Source organism: Podarcis melisellensis (genome assembly GCF_964234715.1).
Source record: "Podarcis melisellensis genome assembly, chromosome: 1".
Taxonomy (NCBI): domain Eukaryota; kingdom Metazoa; phylum Chordata; class Lepidosauria; order Squamata; family Lacertidae; genus Podarcis; species Podarcis melisellensis.
In genome coordinates, this window is record NC_138528.1 from 22,068,727 (window position 1) to 22,087,573 (window position 18,847).

Here is an 18,847-nt window from a genome sequence, read left to right on the forward strand (position 1 = left end):
CTATACATGAGCAATGCTAATGAACAAAGTGCTGGTTCACATATGCAAGCACATCTCTCTGCTCATCACATATGACTTCGGACAAGATAACAAACCTGGTCCTCTCCAAATGCTGTTTGATGCCAACTCCCATCATTTTTGACCATTGGCCATGATGGCTGTGGAGGATGGAAACTGTAGTCATACAACATCTGGAGGGCACCATGTTAATGTAGTAAGAACCGTGCTAATATGGTCTATGGGTTATTTCAATGCAATCCTGCCCACCCAACACAACATGCATGGTCTCTTACCTTCTTTGGCTATCAAAGAAGGGGAGTTCTGGATCTCAAGGGAAAGGGCCAAAATTGCCAAAATTCAGTAGTAGGTAAACCATGCGGAGCCACTACCAGATGGGGTAAGCAACAGGGAGTTACATGGACTGATGGTCTGACTCAGTATTAGGCAGCTTCCTATGGTCCTATGTTCTTATGTTTTAAGAACCACACAGGAGACATCAGAAAACAGTAGCCACATGGGTATTCATCCAGGGTACCCTACCACATTGAATGAAACCCCTCATACGATAGGACGGGGGAACTGTTGGCCTTCCAGATGTTGCTGAACTACAATGCCCAGTGGCCAGGGATGATGGGAGTTGTAGTTCAGAAACTTCTGGAGGAACAAAGGGTCCCCCACAGCTGCTGTGGGATATTCGGGGCTATTACGGAAGAACTGCTTCACTCTGACATAAGAAAAATTCTGAACAACACAGTCTTAATTCTGTCTGATTAAGCACCCACAGGGAAAACAGTTATACAGTGAGATGCTTTGTGGGAATAATTCAAAGTTAAGGACACTTTTAAATCCCACTGACAACCACAGGATATTGAGCATATGCACAAGTCTTTTCCAGTGAAAGCAATGGACTTTGAAGTGCTTCATTTTGGCTGGACTGCACCTCTTGTTCAGTACAATTTACCATGAAAGTAGAAATATTCAGGTTTGCAAAGTAGAGAAAGGGCTGTGTGCTCAGCTGAATATAAGGAGAAACATTAGGTACTTCTGCTATTCAGATGAGTATTCCAAAGAAGTAATTCTTTAGTAATTACGAAGTATTCTAAAGAACATTCATCTGAATAGCAGAAGTACCTAATGTTCTCCTTATATTCGAATGAACATACTGTGCTTTTTCTCCATGTCAAAGTTGAATATTTCTACTTGTTTGGTAAACTTTAATGAATGTCCATTAATATTTTAAGAACAGGTGCAACACACACACACACACACACACACATGTTCCCAAGGAAGGTCAGTGTCAACAAAGCTACAGGGGAATATTCTACAGTTCTTTGTGACTCAGCCTGCTGTGTTGGAGAGAGGTACTTTGGAAAGAGGAAGAGCAGATTTCCCGCCAGAGCCGAAAAGCACCTCTGAAGAGAGGGGATTTTCACTGGGATTGTGATGTGGGAGGGAAAAGTTTAAAAATGTATATGCCATAATCCGAAACCTGCTGCTTCCCTTGAACCCTTATTTAATGTTTTTAAAAGAATTGCTCAAATACAAGTGCCGAGTTTAGCATCAGATTCACTTTGGTCAACAGAAACTAAAGCAAGCCCAAAACTTACAGCACATTTGTTAAGTCTCTTGTTTCTGTGAATAAGGCCAAAAGAAATGCTTCCCTTAAGAGGCAGGACATGAATCCAACCATTAGATATGGAACTACATCACAAGAACTGAGAATATGTCTCCCTCAAGCCATTATTTTTTAATAAACAAGTGTCTTTATATTTGCACACACACCAGCTGGGTTTGCATATAACACTAAGTCATGGTTTATTTTAACCACAGTTTGTTCAACGAAACATAACAAATCTTACAGTGGAACAAACAAGTCATGGCTTGTTCCTCCAAAGTTTGTGTTGTTTTCCAGGTTGCTCTATAGCTTGGTGAACACCTGAGCAGAGGTGTCCATGTAAACCATGCCAAAGCAAGACTGTTGGGGTTGGATATACCACCCAACCATAGTTAAATAAGCTATGCCTCATAAACCAACAACAAACCACGGCTTCACAATATGGGTTATTACTAGAAAACAAACCATGGTTAGTCTGCTGGGCTGGGTTCAGATGAAAAAACAAACCACACTTTGGTTAAACAAGCCAGGACACTGTGAAGCTACTTCAAGTTGATTCATTTAGGTATCATCAGGAAATGAACAGAGCTTATTATGTTCACAATCACATAATTCCTCTGATTTTTAAATAAGATTTACTCCATGTTATATGATCTGATTTACCCTCCTATGGAGAAGTAATGGTAAAGAAAATGAAAGAAGCCTACTAACCTGTCCAGCAAAAAGTCCACAGACCCCAATAATGCAAAGAATATTGAAAACGGCTGAACCAACAATGGTTCCAACTCCTACATCACCATGAGTGATAAACACACCTAGACAGAGAGAAAGAGAGAAATGGAGGAGGGGGTTAGTACGGTAATAGATATGCTAAAAATAACAACTAAATTACACGATCCTTGGGAAGGGCCGTAGTTGAGTGGCAGAGCATCTGCTTTGCATGCAGAAGGTCCCAGGTCCAAATACCCACCATCTCCAGGTAGGACTGGGAGAGATTTGTGCCTGAACCCCTGGAGAGCCTCTGCCGGTCAGTGTAAACAATGCTGAGCTTGATGGTCCAATAGACTGACTTGGTACAAGGCAAATTCTTACGTTCCCAGAAGCTGTGCCAGAGGAGGAGGAGTATGATGAAACATCAACAGCAGCAGCTACTTAAAGAGAGGGAGGTCCCCAAAATAATATACATTATTACGTGGGAGGGGCCAAATGCTGCTTAGAGTGCTGGAACCCCGAGAACAGGGAAAGGGAGCATATAGCCCACCAGATTTCGTTGTACTACAACTCCCACCTTCTCCAACCATTGGCCAACAACATCTGGAAGCATGGAGACGAGGAGCAGCATAAGGATTTGGTGAATAAATGAAGGGGGAGAGGGAGGGGTACAGAATCGAAGCAGGGGAAGCAAGAGGAAGGATGCACACAGATTAGCATATGAGTCTAACGAGGAAAGCAGAAAGACAAGAAAGTATGTAGAAAAACTGAGAGAAGTCTGCATTTAATGCTAAAGTTCACTTTGGTGCATAATGAAATAGAGACTTGGATGTGAATTTAAGGAAGTTCACGAGGGAAAAGTTTCTCCTTCTCTCAACAGCCAACAGCACCTCCCCCTGTTAGCCAAAAACATCCCAAAAGGGGTGAAGGCCCTCCTGGACATTGTGTGTGGCTGAAGTGTAGATGACTGTACAAACATAAGTTACATCCATCGTTCCACCCACATTTGCCTCTGGATCTGCCCTCACCAGTTCCCCACCCCTGACACAGTGTATGATTACTGTGTGAAGTAGGCTCCCACTTGAATGTCATTAGGATAGTTATTTTGAATACCAGTGGTCCATGCACACATCTGTGTAGTAGCCACCTTAGTACCCTTTCCTTTGGAAAACTGGTGCATATGAACACTAAAAAGGAGATATCTTACCTATGACAGATGCAAATAACTCTGGCGTTGAGCTTCCTGCAGCCATAAATGTGGCTCCTGCAACATCTTCGCTCAGATGTAGTTTCTGAAAGAAACATTTGGGACCCATTATTCCAGTATGTGATTGGCAGCAATGCTAAATCTTAAAATGCCATTCTTGGCTGACATGGCCTTCAGATGCTGGGGTGAAGCAGACCGCAAACAATTAGAACTAAGAATGGAAGGATCTGTCCATTTTGGTTCTCTCGGTTTCACATTTTTGCAGTAATAAACACATTTTTTATGATATGCAGTTTTGATTAATGTCATATTGTTTCAGAAAGTGTGACCTTGGTAGATTCAGCTTCAAATGAGACCTGAATCAAACCCACCCACCCCCATTCCTGGTTAGAATAAACAGTCCCGTGTTTGATATGAAGGATGAAATAATATAGGTTCCATTTTGTCAGACAGGGATGTACCTTCTCCCCCTTAAGTCCACCAACTGTGAATGCATAGGTTTTGAAGAGCAAAAATCCTCTTTTACGTACCTCACATATTTTTTCTAAAGATGGAACAAAGAAATCATCACACACAATAGCCAAGGCATAGAACATATACAGAGCCTGTGGGGTGGAGAAAAAAAACAAGAATATATTACAAAATTTGGTCACAAGTGAAACTCACTTAGTACTGAGTACTGATCCTAATTAAACAAATGAACCCCAAACTCAACTGACAACTGAATCACTTAGAAAGAATCCCCATTACAAGTACCAAGTCTTCGTGGCAGCAGTGGTGATGGTAGGAGCTGGAGTCTAATAAACATTTGTTCCCTATTCCTGTTCTACTGTGTACTCCCTTCCTTCAGCCACTTTTCACCTAGGTCCCCTACCCCTAGCTTTCCTGCCTCCAGTGACTTCCACCTACTGAGTCCTCCATCTCCTTATTTCAGGGGTGGAGCGCTGGATTTGGCCAGCAGGCTAGATTCTTAATTCCCACCCCCATGGGTCAACACTGACAGGTCAGTAGAGTGGTCAACATTCAAAAGGGCTTTCAATAACTGCTGATTGGTGGTTACAGTGAGCTGCTTTGAAGTCTGTTTGCAAGCGCAGTTTGGATTCAAACCACACCTGCAAATGGACAAAGTGAGGCTTCTTGACCGGCACTGACAGTGAACCCATCAGCTGCACTAGGGAGCTCCTGATGGCCCCAACGCTATGAACAAATAGTGTTAGAAACTGAGATACAAAAGCTAGGAGCTAAATGGCACCTTAAACCTAGGTTATGGGTGCAACAATGGAATGTCTAGGCACACTTTTTATAGAATGAATACAAAGCTGAAAATGAGTCAACTGCAGCTAAAATATTATATTCATTTATCACATGGTCTAGTTTTCATGTGAAGACTGCAAAATACAAAGCCATGCTTCCCCTGCCTGCCTGCCCCCCTAATATTCTTAAGAAGGTCTCTTCTCCAGTCTTCAGAGAGTAGCTGAAGTGGGGAGGCAGAAAAAGGTCCTCCTTTCCTTCCACTCTGCAGTTTTAATCTGAAATCTTAGGCACAGTACTGCACCCAGAGCTCAGAAACTGCTCGCGCTAATGAAATTCCTTGTCGCAAAATGTGCCCAGGACAGTGGGAGTTTCGAATGCTGCGAACAAACCATTGAAACTGGATCCGAAATGGATGGGTTTGTTGGTCAAGAAGATTGCAATCCTATGAATAACAGTGACCCTGCCCTAGGCCCTCCAACTTGTGTGGCTGCTGCACTGAGTAACCAGAAGGGCAAAGCCTCCGAGGACACCTCTCCAGGTCTTAGTAATACATGCCAGATCAGCCATCACATCAACTATCAAATGGTAGGTCAGGGATCTCTTGTTATGGGCTGATTTGGCCCTTAGCAGCAACAGGACCAGGGATGAGGACTTTTGGTTATGGCAACCCAAAGTCTTTTGTGTGGAAGATGGCCAAGAAGGAGAAATGACCTTCAACTTTCTTATGCCCCTTCTTCTTACCTGCTCTGATCAACCCCTGGTCCCATACCTCCCTCTGCTAGTCACAGCAGCAATACGGGGTGCCAAAACACTCTCTCAGTTCTCCTCACCAAGACAGACCTCTAATCTCTTTTATTATTAAAATAGCAATTTAGCCAGAGGCTATTTGAATCATCCGATTCCTCAAAATGCAAACATGAAATTCAGATTTATTCTTTAAAACAGTACAATTGAAAAGAACAATTTGCATTTAAAATGTGAAACCACTGAAGAGGTGACTTTAAAGCAGAAATGTAAATATAACCGAGCCTGATTATGGATACTGAATTGAATTAGTTCAGAAATTTGTAGAACTGCTGAAGAGAAAAGAGGAGGCTTTATCATAGGCAAGCAATTACTACTTCCTGAAATCCAAAACGGAAATGGGTTTGTAACTTGCTGCCATCTTATAGACCTGGACCCTAACTGTGCTTTCTGTGAACAGAAGGAGTCCTTCCTTTTTCAAAAGGACCTTCAGTCCATTAAAGGCTGGTGGAAGGGCGAAGGAAGGTGATTTCTGCTCAAACTGCTTCACCCCCCACAGAATCCACCCCTCCCAGCAACCTGTTTTAGAAGGTCTTCTAACATTAGATTTTTGGGGGGGGGCACAAGAAGCTGCAGAGGGGAGGAGAATCAACAAAAATCACCCCCTTCTGACGGAAGGTGTGTCCAATGAGCAGAAATTGCACCTGAACTGTATGTTAGATGCTAAACAATAAATAAAATAGATAAGTCCCTTCCCTGAACTACACACAGTCAATTGAATACATGGGTGTTTTGCAGGCATGGAGACTCCAAAGCAAGACTCCCCCCCCCCCCCGCCTGCAAGATCTTCATTATTCAGTTCTACAGAGAGAAGGTTCCACTTGCTCATTACTGTCTCTTCCATTGACAGGAATGGGGATCCAGAATGGGGAGCCACAGTGCTGTGTGTGTGTCAATATACACACAAAGCTTGGGGCTGGTCTTCTTGTTTTAAGAAGCGCCATAGGTCTCTTTCCCCTTCTTAGTGCAAACCATCTCACAGCCTGGAAAATGCACCTGCAAGAGTTCTCCTACTGTGCATCTTCCTGTGAAGTCTGTGAGCAGGCCTGCATGTTCAAGAGCTCTGTGTTGCATTGCTGCACACAAACCACCTTAAAGTTGCAAATTCTGCGCAGGCTGATCTAGGAGAAAGTCTCACTGGACAAAATTTGGCTTATTTCTGACCAATGATCAGGCTGCATGTGTACTTGGTTGCTTGGAGGGATCCATTTACCAATCCTACATGAAGAAAACTGGGTTATGCCCAATGGTCTTCTTTCTAGAAAGTTTGCAATGCACCAAAAAGAAACAGCCACATCTCCCTAAAGTTGCCACTTGGTGTTTTGTTTATTTTGTCTTGCTGCTCCCTGTATGGGATATTTTGTAGTCTACCTCAATGAAATCTATATATAACAATATAGGATCTATATTTCACAATAATCAACAGCTGCAGGGGACACTGAAGATTTTCTTTTAAAAACTAAGAAAACGTTGCACCACAATTGTAACAGGTTTTCCTGGAAATATACTTTATTCTTTTTTCTGAGGGCTAAACTACAATGAATGTTATGAATTGGGGGTCAGTGCACATGGCTGTTAATCAGAAGGTTTGTGGTTCAAGCCCACCCAGGGACAGCATTGCAGGGACGAGATGACCCAGGGGGGGGGTTCATTTCCAACTCTGCAATTCTATGATTCTATGAATGCTTGCACATACATTTTAAACTGCATGAGGAGAAGTGAAAGGGTTATGTGCTCAGCCCTGCATCCTTGCTCCCAATCAGCTTTTACAATAATAATAATCTCCATCAGACTTCTGTTACATGCATTCGCACTCAACATGTAATTTGGTCCTGAAGCACAAGGAGGATGTAAAGGAGAACTCTCCATGTTTTGCATCAGGATAACCAAAGTTAAAAGGCAAATAAAACAGGACACAACTGTGCATTATGAGGCTGCTAGAAATAGCAGGCAAGTCTTAAGTTATTCCCTTCAGCTTTCCTAACATGCAGCAAAACTTGTGAGTGTCCTGGCATCATCACACTGAATTTCCCTGCCCTTACCAGCAGAAGCCAATGATACAGGGTGAAGAGATATCCTACAGCATTTCTGTCAACCACTAGCCCATATTAAGTGTCATGTGAGATTCTGCCCTGAGCTTTTTTAGGAGCTGAGGCTCTGTGGACACTCCCACTGCTTCGTATCAGGTCAGACGGTTTGTCCATCTAAGCAAGTATTTTCTGTTTTGACTGGCTGTGTGACTTTTCATAGTCTCCAGGAAGTCTGTCAACTGAAAGCAGAGCTCCATTAGAGAACTTACTCTCTCCAGCCCTTCAGGATGAGGTTGGCTATAAATGGAAGGCATATATAAATTAAGGCCATGGGTGGGAATCAGTGTGTCCCCTCCCCCCGCGATGTTTTTGGACTCCAACTTCCACCAGCCCCAGCTAGCACAGATAATGGTTAGGGATCATTGGGGTCATAGTCCAACAACATCTGCACTCCGAGTTAAGAAATAAATCAGAGTCGCGCTTCAGCTAACCATCTGCACAATAACAGCAACATATATGAGAAAAGTTAGGTATACTTACACCAATAATATGTAGCAATACTGCTCCTTGCTGCCTTTCCTTATTTGTGAATAGATCATCAGGAAATTCATGAATCGCTGAAAGAAAGAAAGAAAAAGAGAACAGGAAAGATTAAATTAGGGAGTCAAAAACAAACAAACACAAGAGGGGAGGAGTAGCATTATATGCAAATGATGTGGCTCATCATCATCTTGGGGAAAAAGTGACAAGTGGGGTGCTTCAGGGTTCTGTCCTGGGTCCTGTTGCTGTTCAATGTCTTTATAAATATTTAAGAAGGGTATGGCAAGCTGAACGTGTGCAGAGGAAGGCGACCAAGATGATCAAGGGTCTGGAAACCAAGCCTTATGAGGAACTTGATGGGGTTGGATATGTTTAGCCTGGAAAAGAGGAGACTGAGAGGAGAGATGATAGCCACCTTCCAATATCTCTAGGCCTGTCACTTGGGAGATGGAGCAAGCTTGTTTTCTCCTGCTCTGGAGGGTCGGACACAAAGCAATGGCTTCAAGTTACAAGAAAGGAGATTCCAGTTAAACATCAGGAATAACTTTCTGATAAAAGAGCTGTTTGACAGTGGAACAGAGTCCCTCAGGAGGGGTAGTTTCTCCTTCACTGGAGGTTTTAAAGCAGAGGTTGGATGGCCATTTGCCATGGATGCTTTAGTTGAGGAGGCTTCAGTTGAGGAGGCTGTATTGCAGGGGTTGGACCAGAAACCCCCCAGAGTCCTTTCCAACTCTGCAGTTCTATGATTCTGTATGGCAACAGCACTGACGCCATAAAGAAAGCTTAACATTCAGGAAAGGCTAGGATTAGCTGAGTACACTGCAGACGGCAACACTTTCATTCCGTCTCTGGGGAACAAATATTAAACCTCAAATAAATAAATCTCAATCCAATTAATTTTCCTGAAATAGAGATTTTGGCCTCAATACACCACGGAATAATCTGCATGCAGAGAGCATATCTAAGCCAACGCTTAGAGGCAACAGGACTGCAGGGAATCCCTTACACCAAGCAGATTTAGGCACACACATAGTGCTTGATCTCCTTTCCATCAACACCATATCGGACAATACCCAATACTCAATTTGTGTGATAGTAACTTCTGTAGTCTGATTTGCAAGGCTAAAGTGAAAGCTTGCTTTTTTTTTATTATTCTTGCAGCTTCTAAGTGACTGAAGGCCATGGTTCCTACCACATTCCCCAGGATTTTTGAGTGGCCGCAAAAGGATGTTTTGGATGTGCCCCCATTTTACTCTGAAAAATGCTTGTATTTGGTTCAACAGAGCTGAATCAGAAGCACGAGCAGCTCTTGGGAACACAGGAAGCTGCCAGGAAGCTGAGTCAGATGATTGGCTCATATAGCTCAGCAGTGTCTACACAGATTGACAGCATCTCTCCAGGGTTTCAGGCAGGAGGCTCTCCATGACCTACAGGGGATTGAACCTGGGACCTTTTGCATGCAAGGCAGAAGTGCTATCACTGAGCTACAGCCTTTCTCCCGTAGCTCTTTTTAGACTGTCTCCTATGGTCACCCTACAGCATGAATGGGGAACCTTTAAAAAAAAATCCAAATCCAAACTGAGCATTCCAGCTCAGCCCCATTGTTGGGCAGAATATTCATGCATTGCAGGGAGATGGACTATATGCCCTTGTAGTCCCTTCCAGCTCCACAACTCTATGATTCTATGAAGGGGAATCAGCTGAGAGCCACATGCCAGTGTGGGGCAAAGGATGTGTCTCTCATCTTTGTACCACTGGGCACATCCCATTCATGCAAAATTTAGGTGCTTGGACACCCACAGTCCTCCATTCAGGCAAACAAGAGACATGACCAGCATTCAAGGATGCATTCCAGCCAGGCCAAAGTCCTTGAGAAGTGCTAGGAGTAGAGCTGGTGAGGGTGTGTCTTGGGGTGCAGACAGAGAGGCCTGGGGGACTGCATTTTGGGCCCAGGAGGATCCCCACCCTTGCTCTACAGCAGTGTTTCTCAAACTTGGGTCCCTAGCTGTTGTTGGACTGCAACTCCCATCATCCCTGACCACTGGTCCTGCTAGCTTGGGATGATGGGAGCTGTAGTCCCACAACAGCTGGGGACCCAAGTTTGAGATGGGAGCTCTCATGATGAACAATCCAAATAACATGGGTTTCCTGCCGCTCTCCGTCTCTCAAGGACATGTCTCTAAGTGTGAGCTACCCCATCCCATCATGTTCATTTGGGTCTATGCTGTCCCTACAGTCAAAAGCATGTGGTCAGTTCTTCGAGAATTTGCTGTGCAGAGCGCTTTGATCCACTTTAATTGCCCCAACCTAAATTTCTGGAATGCGACTGAATCCCTTCCACAAAACAGAGGCAGTCTGGAGGCAACAGAGCAGGAACAGAAGTCAGCTAACCAAAGTCTTCCCCGCTATGGTGAGATAAATTGTATTTCTATTTAAATTAAGGTAATTATTGATAAATATGCATCAAGACACATAAACCAGCACATGCAAATTTTATGCAAATATTTGTATTCTTTTGCAGTGGATAGTTTCCTTTTTCACATTACAAATTGGACCCTCAAATTTTAACCATGATTTTCAAACCCAATTCATATTGTGGTTAAAATCTTGGTCTGTTTGCGATAATGATGTGAACATGCAAATATTTTTTGGGGGGGGAGGGAGACGCCCATTGCATTTTAAATTTCTGGTGCACCTGTAACAGCAGAAGGGCAACAAACCTGCTTTTCAGAGTGTGTTGCCAAGTATTGTAAATCAGATTTGTTTTGTTTTTTTTAAGTCCCAAGCCTGGCTCCTTTAAAAACAGCAGGAACTTCTGAAAACCCAGCCAAAAGGAACTAAATAAAGTTGTGTTAATGCTGCAAACTGCATTAAAGGACTGAATTATTCATAATATGTTCAGGAGCATAGCCGATAAATCACTTCAAAATTCAATAGGCAATCAATTGGGAGTAGCACATAAAATGTTGCTTTGATACAGATACAAACCTTCCCAGTTGCACTTTTCAGGCCCATGGGCACCAAATGGCGCAACATCATCACAGACTAAAAGAATAATAATGTGCCAATCTTTTCTGAAGTCCCAAAGACAAAGCTGTATTTTTACAAACCTCTCTGCGAATATTCAAGACAAATGCAAATAATCCAGTGGCCAATAAAGCAAGAAGGAGAGGGGGAAGGAGTGCAAGAATTGGGCATATAACAGAAACAGAGTGCTTATTGCTGTTTTTGTGTTCTGCAATATATTTCATCATTGCTATCAAACCAGAGTTGCCTAGCAATTCTTATTTGAAGAGTCACCTTAATTTACAACAACTTTTCTATCTGGATTTTCACTGTTTCAAATATGGCAACCCTAATGTTGTGAGTCTAGCAGAGTGCGTATTTCAGCTTACCTGGGAATCTCAACATTCGTTTTAAAAAATATCACAAGTTCCTAGCCTCCATCACTGCTGAAATCTGAGAAGCTGGGGCGGGGAGAGGCTGAATAAGATCTGAAGTGGTTGGGGAGTCAGTACTGTATTCCAAAGCATAGTTACCCCCTCCCCCACCCCCGCCACCAAGAATGGCCGACACAGAATTAATTAAGCAAAGCAGTAAAAGTGAAGTATAATAAATTAAGCTCAGTGTATGATTCATATCAGTTGCAGAATCCATATTTTTTAGCCCAGAATATGCACATGCATGTTCTTTCTCCAGAACCACATGGACCATTGAAGACATGAAAAGAATATATTAGGCTCTGCTGCAATTCCATAGAAATGATGTGCTAACTGCTTCTTTTTATATTTGAAATTCTGATCAGACAACGCTACGCAGAATTCTTGCTAGCAACTAGTTGACAATACAGAGAGTGGCCCAGAAAATAATTTGAGAATGTTACCTACAGGTGGAGGCTGTGGGACAAAGGAAGCACATGCAAAACATATATATCATATGAAACCGCATTTTGCATCCCAAAGTAGTGCAGCCTTAGGGTGAGCTGACCATCATTGGTCACAACCTGACTGTTGCTGGATTTTTGCCATTTCTCAATAGGGCCATATGTCTCTATCTGCTTAAAGGTGCAACAAAAGCTCCAGCCAATAATTGCAATTGAGTGTGCCCTCCATTATGGTGGGTCTTAACCAGGTTTCAAGGTCCAGGCAGACATCTGCGGAGAGAGGCAGTTCTCTTTTAGAGCACCCTCACCCCAAGCTGGTCCCAAGCTGTGAAGGATCTTAAAGTTCAAAACCATGAGTAGGGCCCAGCAATTGAGAACCAGTGAAGATGGCAACGCACTGATCCAGTGTGCTTATATTGCTCAGTTCGAGATATTTAGTTCCTAAGCAACTTAAATTTCCAGAACATTTTCAAAGACAGCCCCAAATACTGTGCTATGTTAAAAGAGGGGGGCAGTGAAGAATTCAGGAGACAAGAAAAATGGGGCACATATGAGGTCACCTCTGAAATGACACTCACCAACTCCTAATGAAAGGGTGGAGAAAGTCACAAACAGGCAACACTTAATTCTCAGACTAGTTCCCTCACTTCTCTCCTTCTGTGCTTGGAGGAGTCATATACAAGGGGTGCGGGAGGGCAAGTGTGTTTGTTCTGAGCAGCAGAGATGAGGGGAAATAGGGAAAGGGAGATTGGCAGCATTTCTGGCACCATGTTCATCAGGAGATGGTGCATATTGACACTGGGATGAAAGTGACATTATTAATCTTCTGGGACGTTGAAGCAGATAATCCACAAAACGGCTGCTGGCGTGCGGTAATCTTCAGTGGTTGTTGTCGATTTTTCGAGAGGCCAGAATCGCTCCACATTATGTAAATCGGATGTTACTAAATCAAGCAGCTCCCTCAAATCACTTGCATCAGGCAGTGCATTATCCTCCTATACAGCTGCCCCCTGCGCTGCCGCTCGGGATTTATCATTCTCTCCCAGACCTCAGTACAAAAGGCAGCATGCGTCCCCATTTATGATTAACCAACTAAATTCCTACTGTGTTGCTTGGCAAAGCTGGTACCAAACGACAGGACAATGTTTATGCACCTAAAATGTAAGGGAGAAGAAAAATGAACATGTGTCCATTATAGCCAGTTTAATTAAATTACTCCCAGCTCCTCCCAGTCTTTCATTAGAAACCTTCAAAAACCCAAACCAATGCAGCTGCGTTGTGATGGTATTAATTGACTGGAAGTTACACCATGACACTGGTGGTGCATCTGGAAGTCTGCAATATTTATCTGTGTACTTTGTGTACTTTAAATGGTTTTGGATTCAGGGACACTTGATTCGGAACTAAACCATCCCCTTTTCCAATCTTGGCACTGCTTCCTTTCATCCAAACTCATTGTGGCCTCTGGACCTTGGTGAGGAAGTATGGTAGGGTCTCTCCATCAAGCCAGAAGCTGCATTCAAGATGGCAGGCGGGGGTCAAGAGATGTCGGCCCAGTGTGGCAGGTGTAAAAAGGGCAAGATCCATTCTAGTGATCATTGGGAAAGGAACTGAAAATAAAACTGCCATAATAAGAATCATAACGCCAATATACAAATCTATGGTGCAACTGCATTTGGAATACTGTGTACATTTCTGGTTGTCTCACCTCAAAGAGAACATTGTAGAGTTAAAATGGATAGGAAAATTGGTTTTCAAATAGAGAAATCCAAATTGGAAACGGAATTACTAGATACAAAAAGAAAAAAAAAACTATCTAAGATGTATAATTTATTGCTGGAATGGCATACGAAAGATGAAGTGAAATTGGTAATGATTGGATGGGCCAGGGATGTGGGGCACAATATCTTGATGGAGGATTGGGAGAAATTGTGGAAAAAAGGAATCCAGTTTACAGCTTGTAATGTATTAAGAGAAAATCTGATGAAAATGATGTAGAGGTGGTATTTAACACCAGTGAAGTTAGCAAAAATGTATCAGACACGATAATAAATGCTGGAAATGTAAAGAAAAAGAAGGAACCTTTTATCACATGTGGACGTGCCTCAGGGAGTCCCCCCCCCTCCTGCTGTGGCCAGCTCTGCTCCTCTTCTGGTCTCCCAGAACATGGAATGAAGAGGGCAGAGCAGAGAGAGATGAGACAATGGAGCCTTAGGATGCTGGGGAAGGAACTGAGGGAAGTGCCTTAGGGAGTGGTGGGAAAGCAGGGACCCACTGGGAAGAGTTACTGTGATCACCAGGCCAGCACTGTTTCGGTTTCTTTGAATCTAGAGTTAACTTCACTGACACCAGGTGTTTCTTGCTGACCTACTCCTGACTCCGGGTCCTGAGAGGTGAGTAAAGGGTGACACAATAAAAGTTTATAAAATTATGCAAGGCATGGAGAAAGTGGATAGAGAAAAGTTTTATTTCTCTCTCTTTCATAACACTAGAACTTTTGGATATCTAATGAAGCTGAATTTTGAAGGACGTACTTCTTCACGCAGCACATAGTCAAACTATGGGTCTTGCTTCCACATAAGGCAGTGATAACCAGCACCTTTAAAAGAGGATTAGACAAATTCATGAAGGATAAGACAACCAATGGTTGCTAGGTGTGATGACTGCTTTGCTTCCATGGTCAAAGGTAGTAATGCTTCTGAATACGAGTTGCTGGAAACCACAGGAGGGGAAAGTGCTCTTGCCTTCAGGTCCTGCTTGTACGTTTCACACAGGCATGTGGTTGGCAATCAGGAGAACAGAATGCAGGACTAAGATGGGCCATTGGCCTCATCCAGCAGGCTCTTCTTATGTTCTTACATCCCCACTACCTGACCTCAAATAAGTAAGCCAGGGATGTATGTTATTTTATTTGTCTATCTCATTTGCATGCCACCTTTGCTCCAGGGAGCTCACAATAGCATCCCTGGGGTGATCCCATTTTATGTGCACTACAGGTAGGTTAGTCTAAATGCTAATTACTTGCTCAACAGATTCCAGGAAGCTGCACAGCAAAGCCAAGTAAGGATTTCTAGTCCAGCACTATATGCATGATAACACATCGACATGCTAGCAGTGCAATCCTACGCAATGATAATGATGATGATATTATTAATAATAATGCATGTTTATTCAGAAGTCCCTGTAATTTCAAAAGGGCTTACTCTCTATAAGAGAGTATACACTCGGCAAGCTAAAATTCTATTAAAATAATAATTGTACGTAAGATTTCAGCTTAGGAACTGCATCACTAAGCAGCAACCTTAAAACTTATCAGAGGGTGAGCGCCATTCATCAATAAGACAAGGTGAAGCCATTTGCCTCAGGTAGTAGATCCGACCCTTGCCCTACTTTCTCCCCAACCCAGCCACTGAGCTGCTGCCAACCTCCCCACCCCACCCCCAGGCTTCACTTGCACCACTGCACCCTTGTCACTGCATTATGGCAGCAGTGTGGCATAGCCAAAGGCACCTGTGTAGTTGCACTGGCAGGTTCTGTGGGGTGTGGCATCAGGGCATTTTGCCTACAGCAGCAAAACATCTCAGTCTGGTTCCACCGGACACAGTGGAAATAACTTCCAAGTAAGCATATCCAAGATATGTCCTGTGAATTGCCATTTTAGGTTTTTCTTTCAACTCATTTTCTATTCTTTTAACTTTTCCCCAATAATCTGCTGCGAGCACCAGAAATAATGAAAGTAGACCACTTCTTCCAAACACAGTCTTTCATTTGTTAAAACGAGAGGTGTGGTGGCCCAGTTGTCAAAGGGGATCAAAGACTCAGCAAGGTCCCTGTCTCTAGCACCCTAGAACCACCCAGTCAGCATGAAAGTGGATCTTTCCAGTCACTGAGAAGGAGCCGTCTCCCCCTTTGTGCTGATTCAAGCCAATCAGAGTGAAAGGTGAGTCAGCCACGGAGGACTGGCTCCTGTTAGGATTTTTATCTATCCGAGCTGCTCCAGCAAGTGGTACTGTTGTGCTATGTTTTGTGTACATCATGTGAGTGTCTGAGTGAGCATGAAGTCTGAGGACTGTTGGAAGTTAGTTTCACTTCTGAAAGTGTTGCTGTTCTGTACTGATGCTGAAAGAGCACAGATGTGCTGATGGAGTCTTTGTATATAGACTGTAAATAAAGTAGTTTTAGAGCTACTGATTGAGTTTTTCTTCTGCAATGATACGCCAGAAGACGAGTGTGCTCCTCTCAGGAGAGAGGGGTCGCTTATCACCGGTCTCTCTGGGCTGAGGGAGATTTACAGCCAGGGAGGACAACTGGAGAGATGCCCCGAAGACTTGGAAAGTTGGGGGCCTTCCCAGGCGTGTTTCCAACAGCTCCTTGGGCCACTCTTGAGAAGGCACATGGGAAAAACATCATGCAGTTGTTGTTCTGGATGCTCCAAAGCTAAGCATTTGGGAACACTGAAAACAAAGGGTGTTCCAAGTTCTGTTATGTAAGAAGGAACTTCAAGGAAAATGTCATTTGCTCTGAAAGAAGAGGCTGGAGCTCTCCAAATCATTTGCCTATGCACACGCACAAAAAATAGTAGCACATGCATCCTTAATTGCTCTTATTGTATAATTATAAGATTACTGTATAATCTTAGTGGATTATAAAGTCTTATAAGGAAGCATAGCAGTGAGAGGGGCGTGGCTGTGATTTGTATGAATGGATCTTGCGTATCAGGGACTGGCTAGATGAGGGGGAATGGTGGGAGGCTACAGCCAGGGAACCCACCCCCCAGAGAAGCATCAGAGTGGGAAGGCTCCGAGTCAGGAGAATGGTGGTGGGATTCAGAAGATAAGTCAGAGGAAGAAAGGGGGCAGACAGGTTGGAGGCTAAGAAAGCAATAGGTTTAATTGAGAGTGAGACAGCTTAGGAGGAGGAGGAGGCTGAGGCAGCAACAGATCCCCAGCAATCTGCCACTTCCACAGTTTCCCCCTCCCCTCCTCCTCTGTCCTGAAGAAAGAGGAGAACATTGCATGTAGCAGAAGAAAAGGCACAGACAGGCCCTCCATGAAGGAGTTTGCTACTACAGTGGTACCTCAGGTTAAGAACTTAATTCGTTGTGGAGGTCCGTTCTTAACCTGAAACTGTTCTTAACCTGAGACATCACTTTAGCTAATGGGGCCTCCTGCTGCTGCCGCACTGGCCCCACATGATTTCTGTTCTCATCCTGAAGAAAAGTTCTTAACCCGAGGTATTATTTCTGGGTTAGCGGAGTCAGTAACCTGAAGCGTATGTAACCCGAGGTACCACTGTATTGGGAAGGCAGCTCGCTGGGGAGAAGATTTAGGAGGAAGTAGGAGGCTCAGATCCACAGTTCTGGCAACTGCTTCATTGGGCTAGTTCTGCCCGCCAAGTTCTCTGCTGTGTTTTGTCTCTCTGAATAAAGAATCAACCTTACTGCTCACTTTTGAATTTCTGTGCTGAACCAGCCCTGACACTGCACTTCTAAATTTGCTACTGTACTACTGGTTAAAACACCATGAAAATTTCTGTATCAATCTCTGTATTTACAGATAGATCTTTTTTAAACAAGCTCTGGACAACTCAGCAGATGATCATGTGATATGTTTGTTTTTTTAAAAACACTCTCAACAACTGGGTTATCAACACAGAAGTGTTAAATGGAAGCGCATTGCTTAAATGGCCACTTTGTGTGTCTCCTCTAGTTTTCAAATGTAGAGTGGCTCTGCAGGAGCAAGGGGTGTGTGGATTTGTGACTGACACCTGATGGTTATACTAGATAATGATTGCAGCAGACATTCGTGTATAGCAGGAGAGCATTGCTCCCACATGCCCTGTCTATACTGCTGAAGGCAGCCTGCCAATGGACTAAGTTCCAAAATCTCATAAGCCTGACAGAACATCTCACCAGCCACGTGGAACTGCTGTTTTATAACCCATCCAGGCATGTGATTTCTTCACCTTATCGCCAGATGATTCACCCACAGAGGCAAGAAATCCTCAGCAGGATGCTGATTGTACAGGGCATTCTGTGACTTCCCTGACACAGTTACTGCAAGTGGGATTAGTCCTTCTACAGGAGCCTCCCTGATCTTAAATAGCTATACATAACGGGCTGGGCTATGGGTTATTTTAGGCAGGAATTTGGGTTGATAAGGAGCAAGTTGTTGGAGAATTCTTGCTGATTCTGCAGTCCTAGAGGGGGATTTGTTTGCTTGTTTTTGTAGAACATCCTGTTTCCTGGGGTTAATTTCTGTTCAGGTTGGAAAAGATGACAGGGCTCCTGCACCTTTAATAGTTGTGTAGAAGATGAAATTTCACCAGATGCAATTTATTATTAAAGGTGCAGGAGCCCTGTACCCACCTGCTCATTTTATTTCTGTTTTACATGAAATGAATAGGGTCCATTTTAAGACTCACTATCCAGGAAGAGTGTGCGTGCGTGCGTGCATGCACACACACACACACACACACACAGGAACAGCAGATGTTTCTGGGAAGCAGACAACCAGGACTTTGAATTATCCATCGCTTGTTCTTTCATCCCAGCATCTGATCACCAGGGATATGCTGCCCATGGACATGGAGGCTCCATGTCTCAATCATCACCAATAACCTGTTAATAAGCCTTTTAAGCCTGGATAGCTCAGCTGGCTAAAACATGGTCTGATAATACCAGGGTTGCAGGTTTGATCCCCATATGGAGCAGCTACACATTCCTGCATTGTAGGGGGCTGGACTAGATGATCCTCAGGATCCCTTCCAACTCTATGATTCTAAGTGATCTGGGGTTTTTTATT

At 43.6% G+C, this 18,847-nt stretch overlaps 1 protein-coding gene across 2 annotated transcripts in view; it reads right to left on the bottom strand.

Annotated features, from left to right (window-relative positions):
- Window positions 1-18,847, bottom strand: part of SLC24A4 (solute carrier family 24 member 4) — a 106,639-nt gene that overhangs the window by 26,117 nt on the left and 61,675 nt on the right. For both annotated transcript variants that reach the window (XM_081911791.1, XM_081911792.1), the window contains exons 3-6: window positions 8,162-8,238; window positions 4,064-4,138; window positions 3,534-3,618; window positions 2,327-2,430 (exon numbers count right to left, since the gene is read on the bottom strand). In XM_081911791.1, the coding sequence (XP_081767917.1) occupies window positions 2,327-2,430; window positions 3,534-3,618; window positions 4,064-4,138; window positions 8,162-8,238 (341 nt within the window). The remainder of the gene's footprint in view (window positions 1-2,326; window positions 2,431-3,533; window positions 3,619-4,063; window positions 4,139-8,161; window positions 8,239-18,847) is intronic.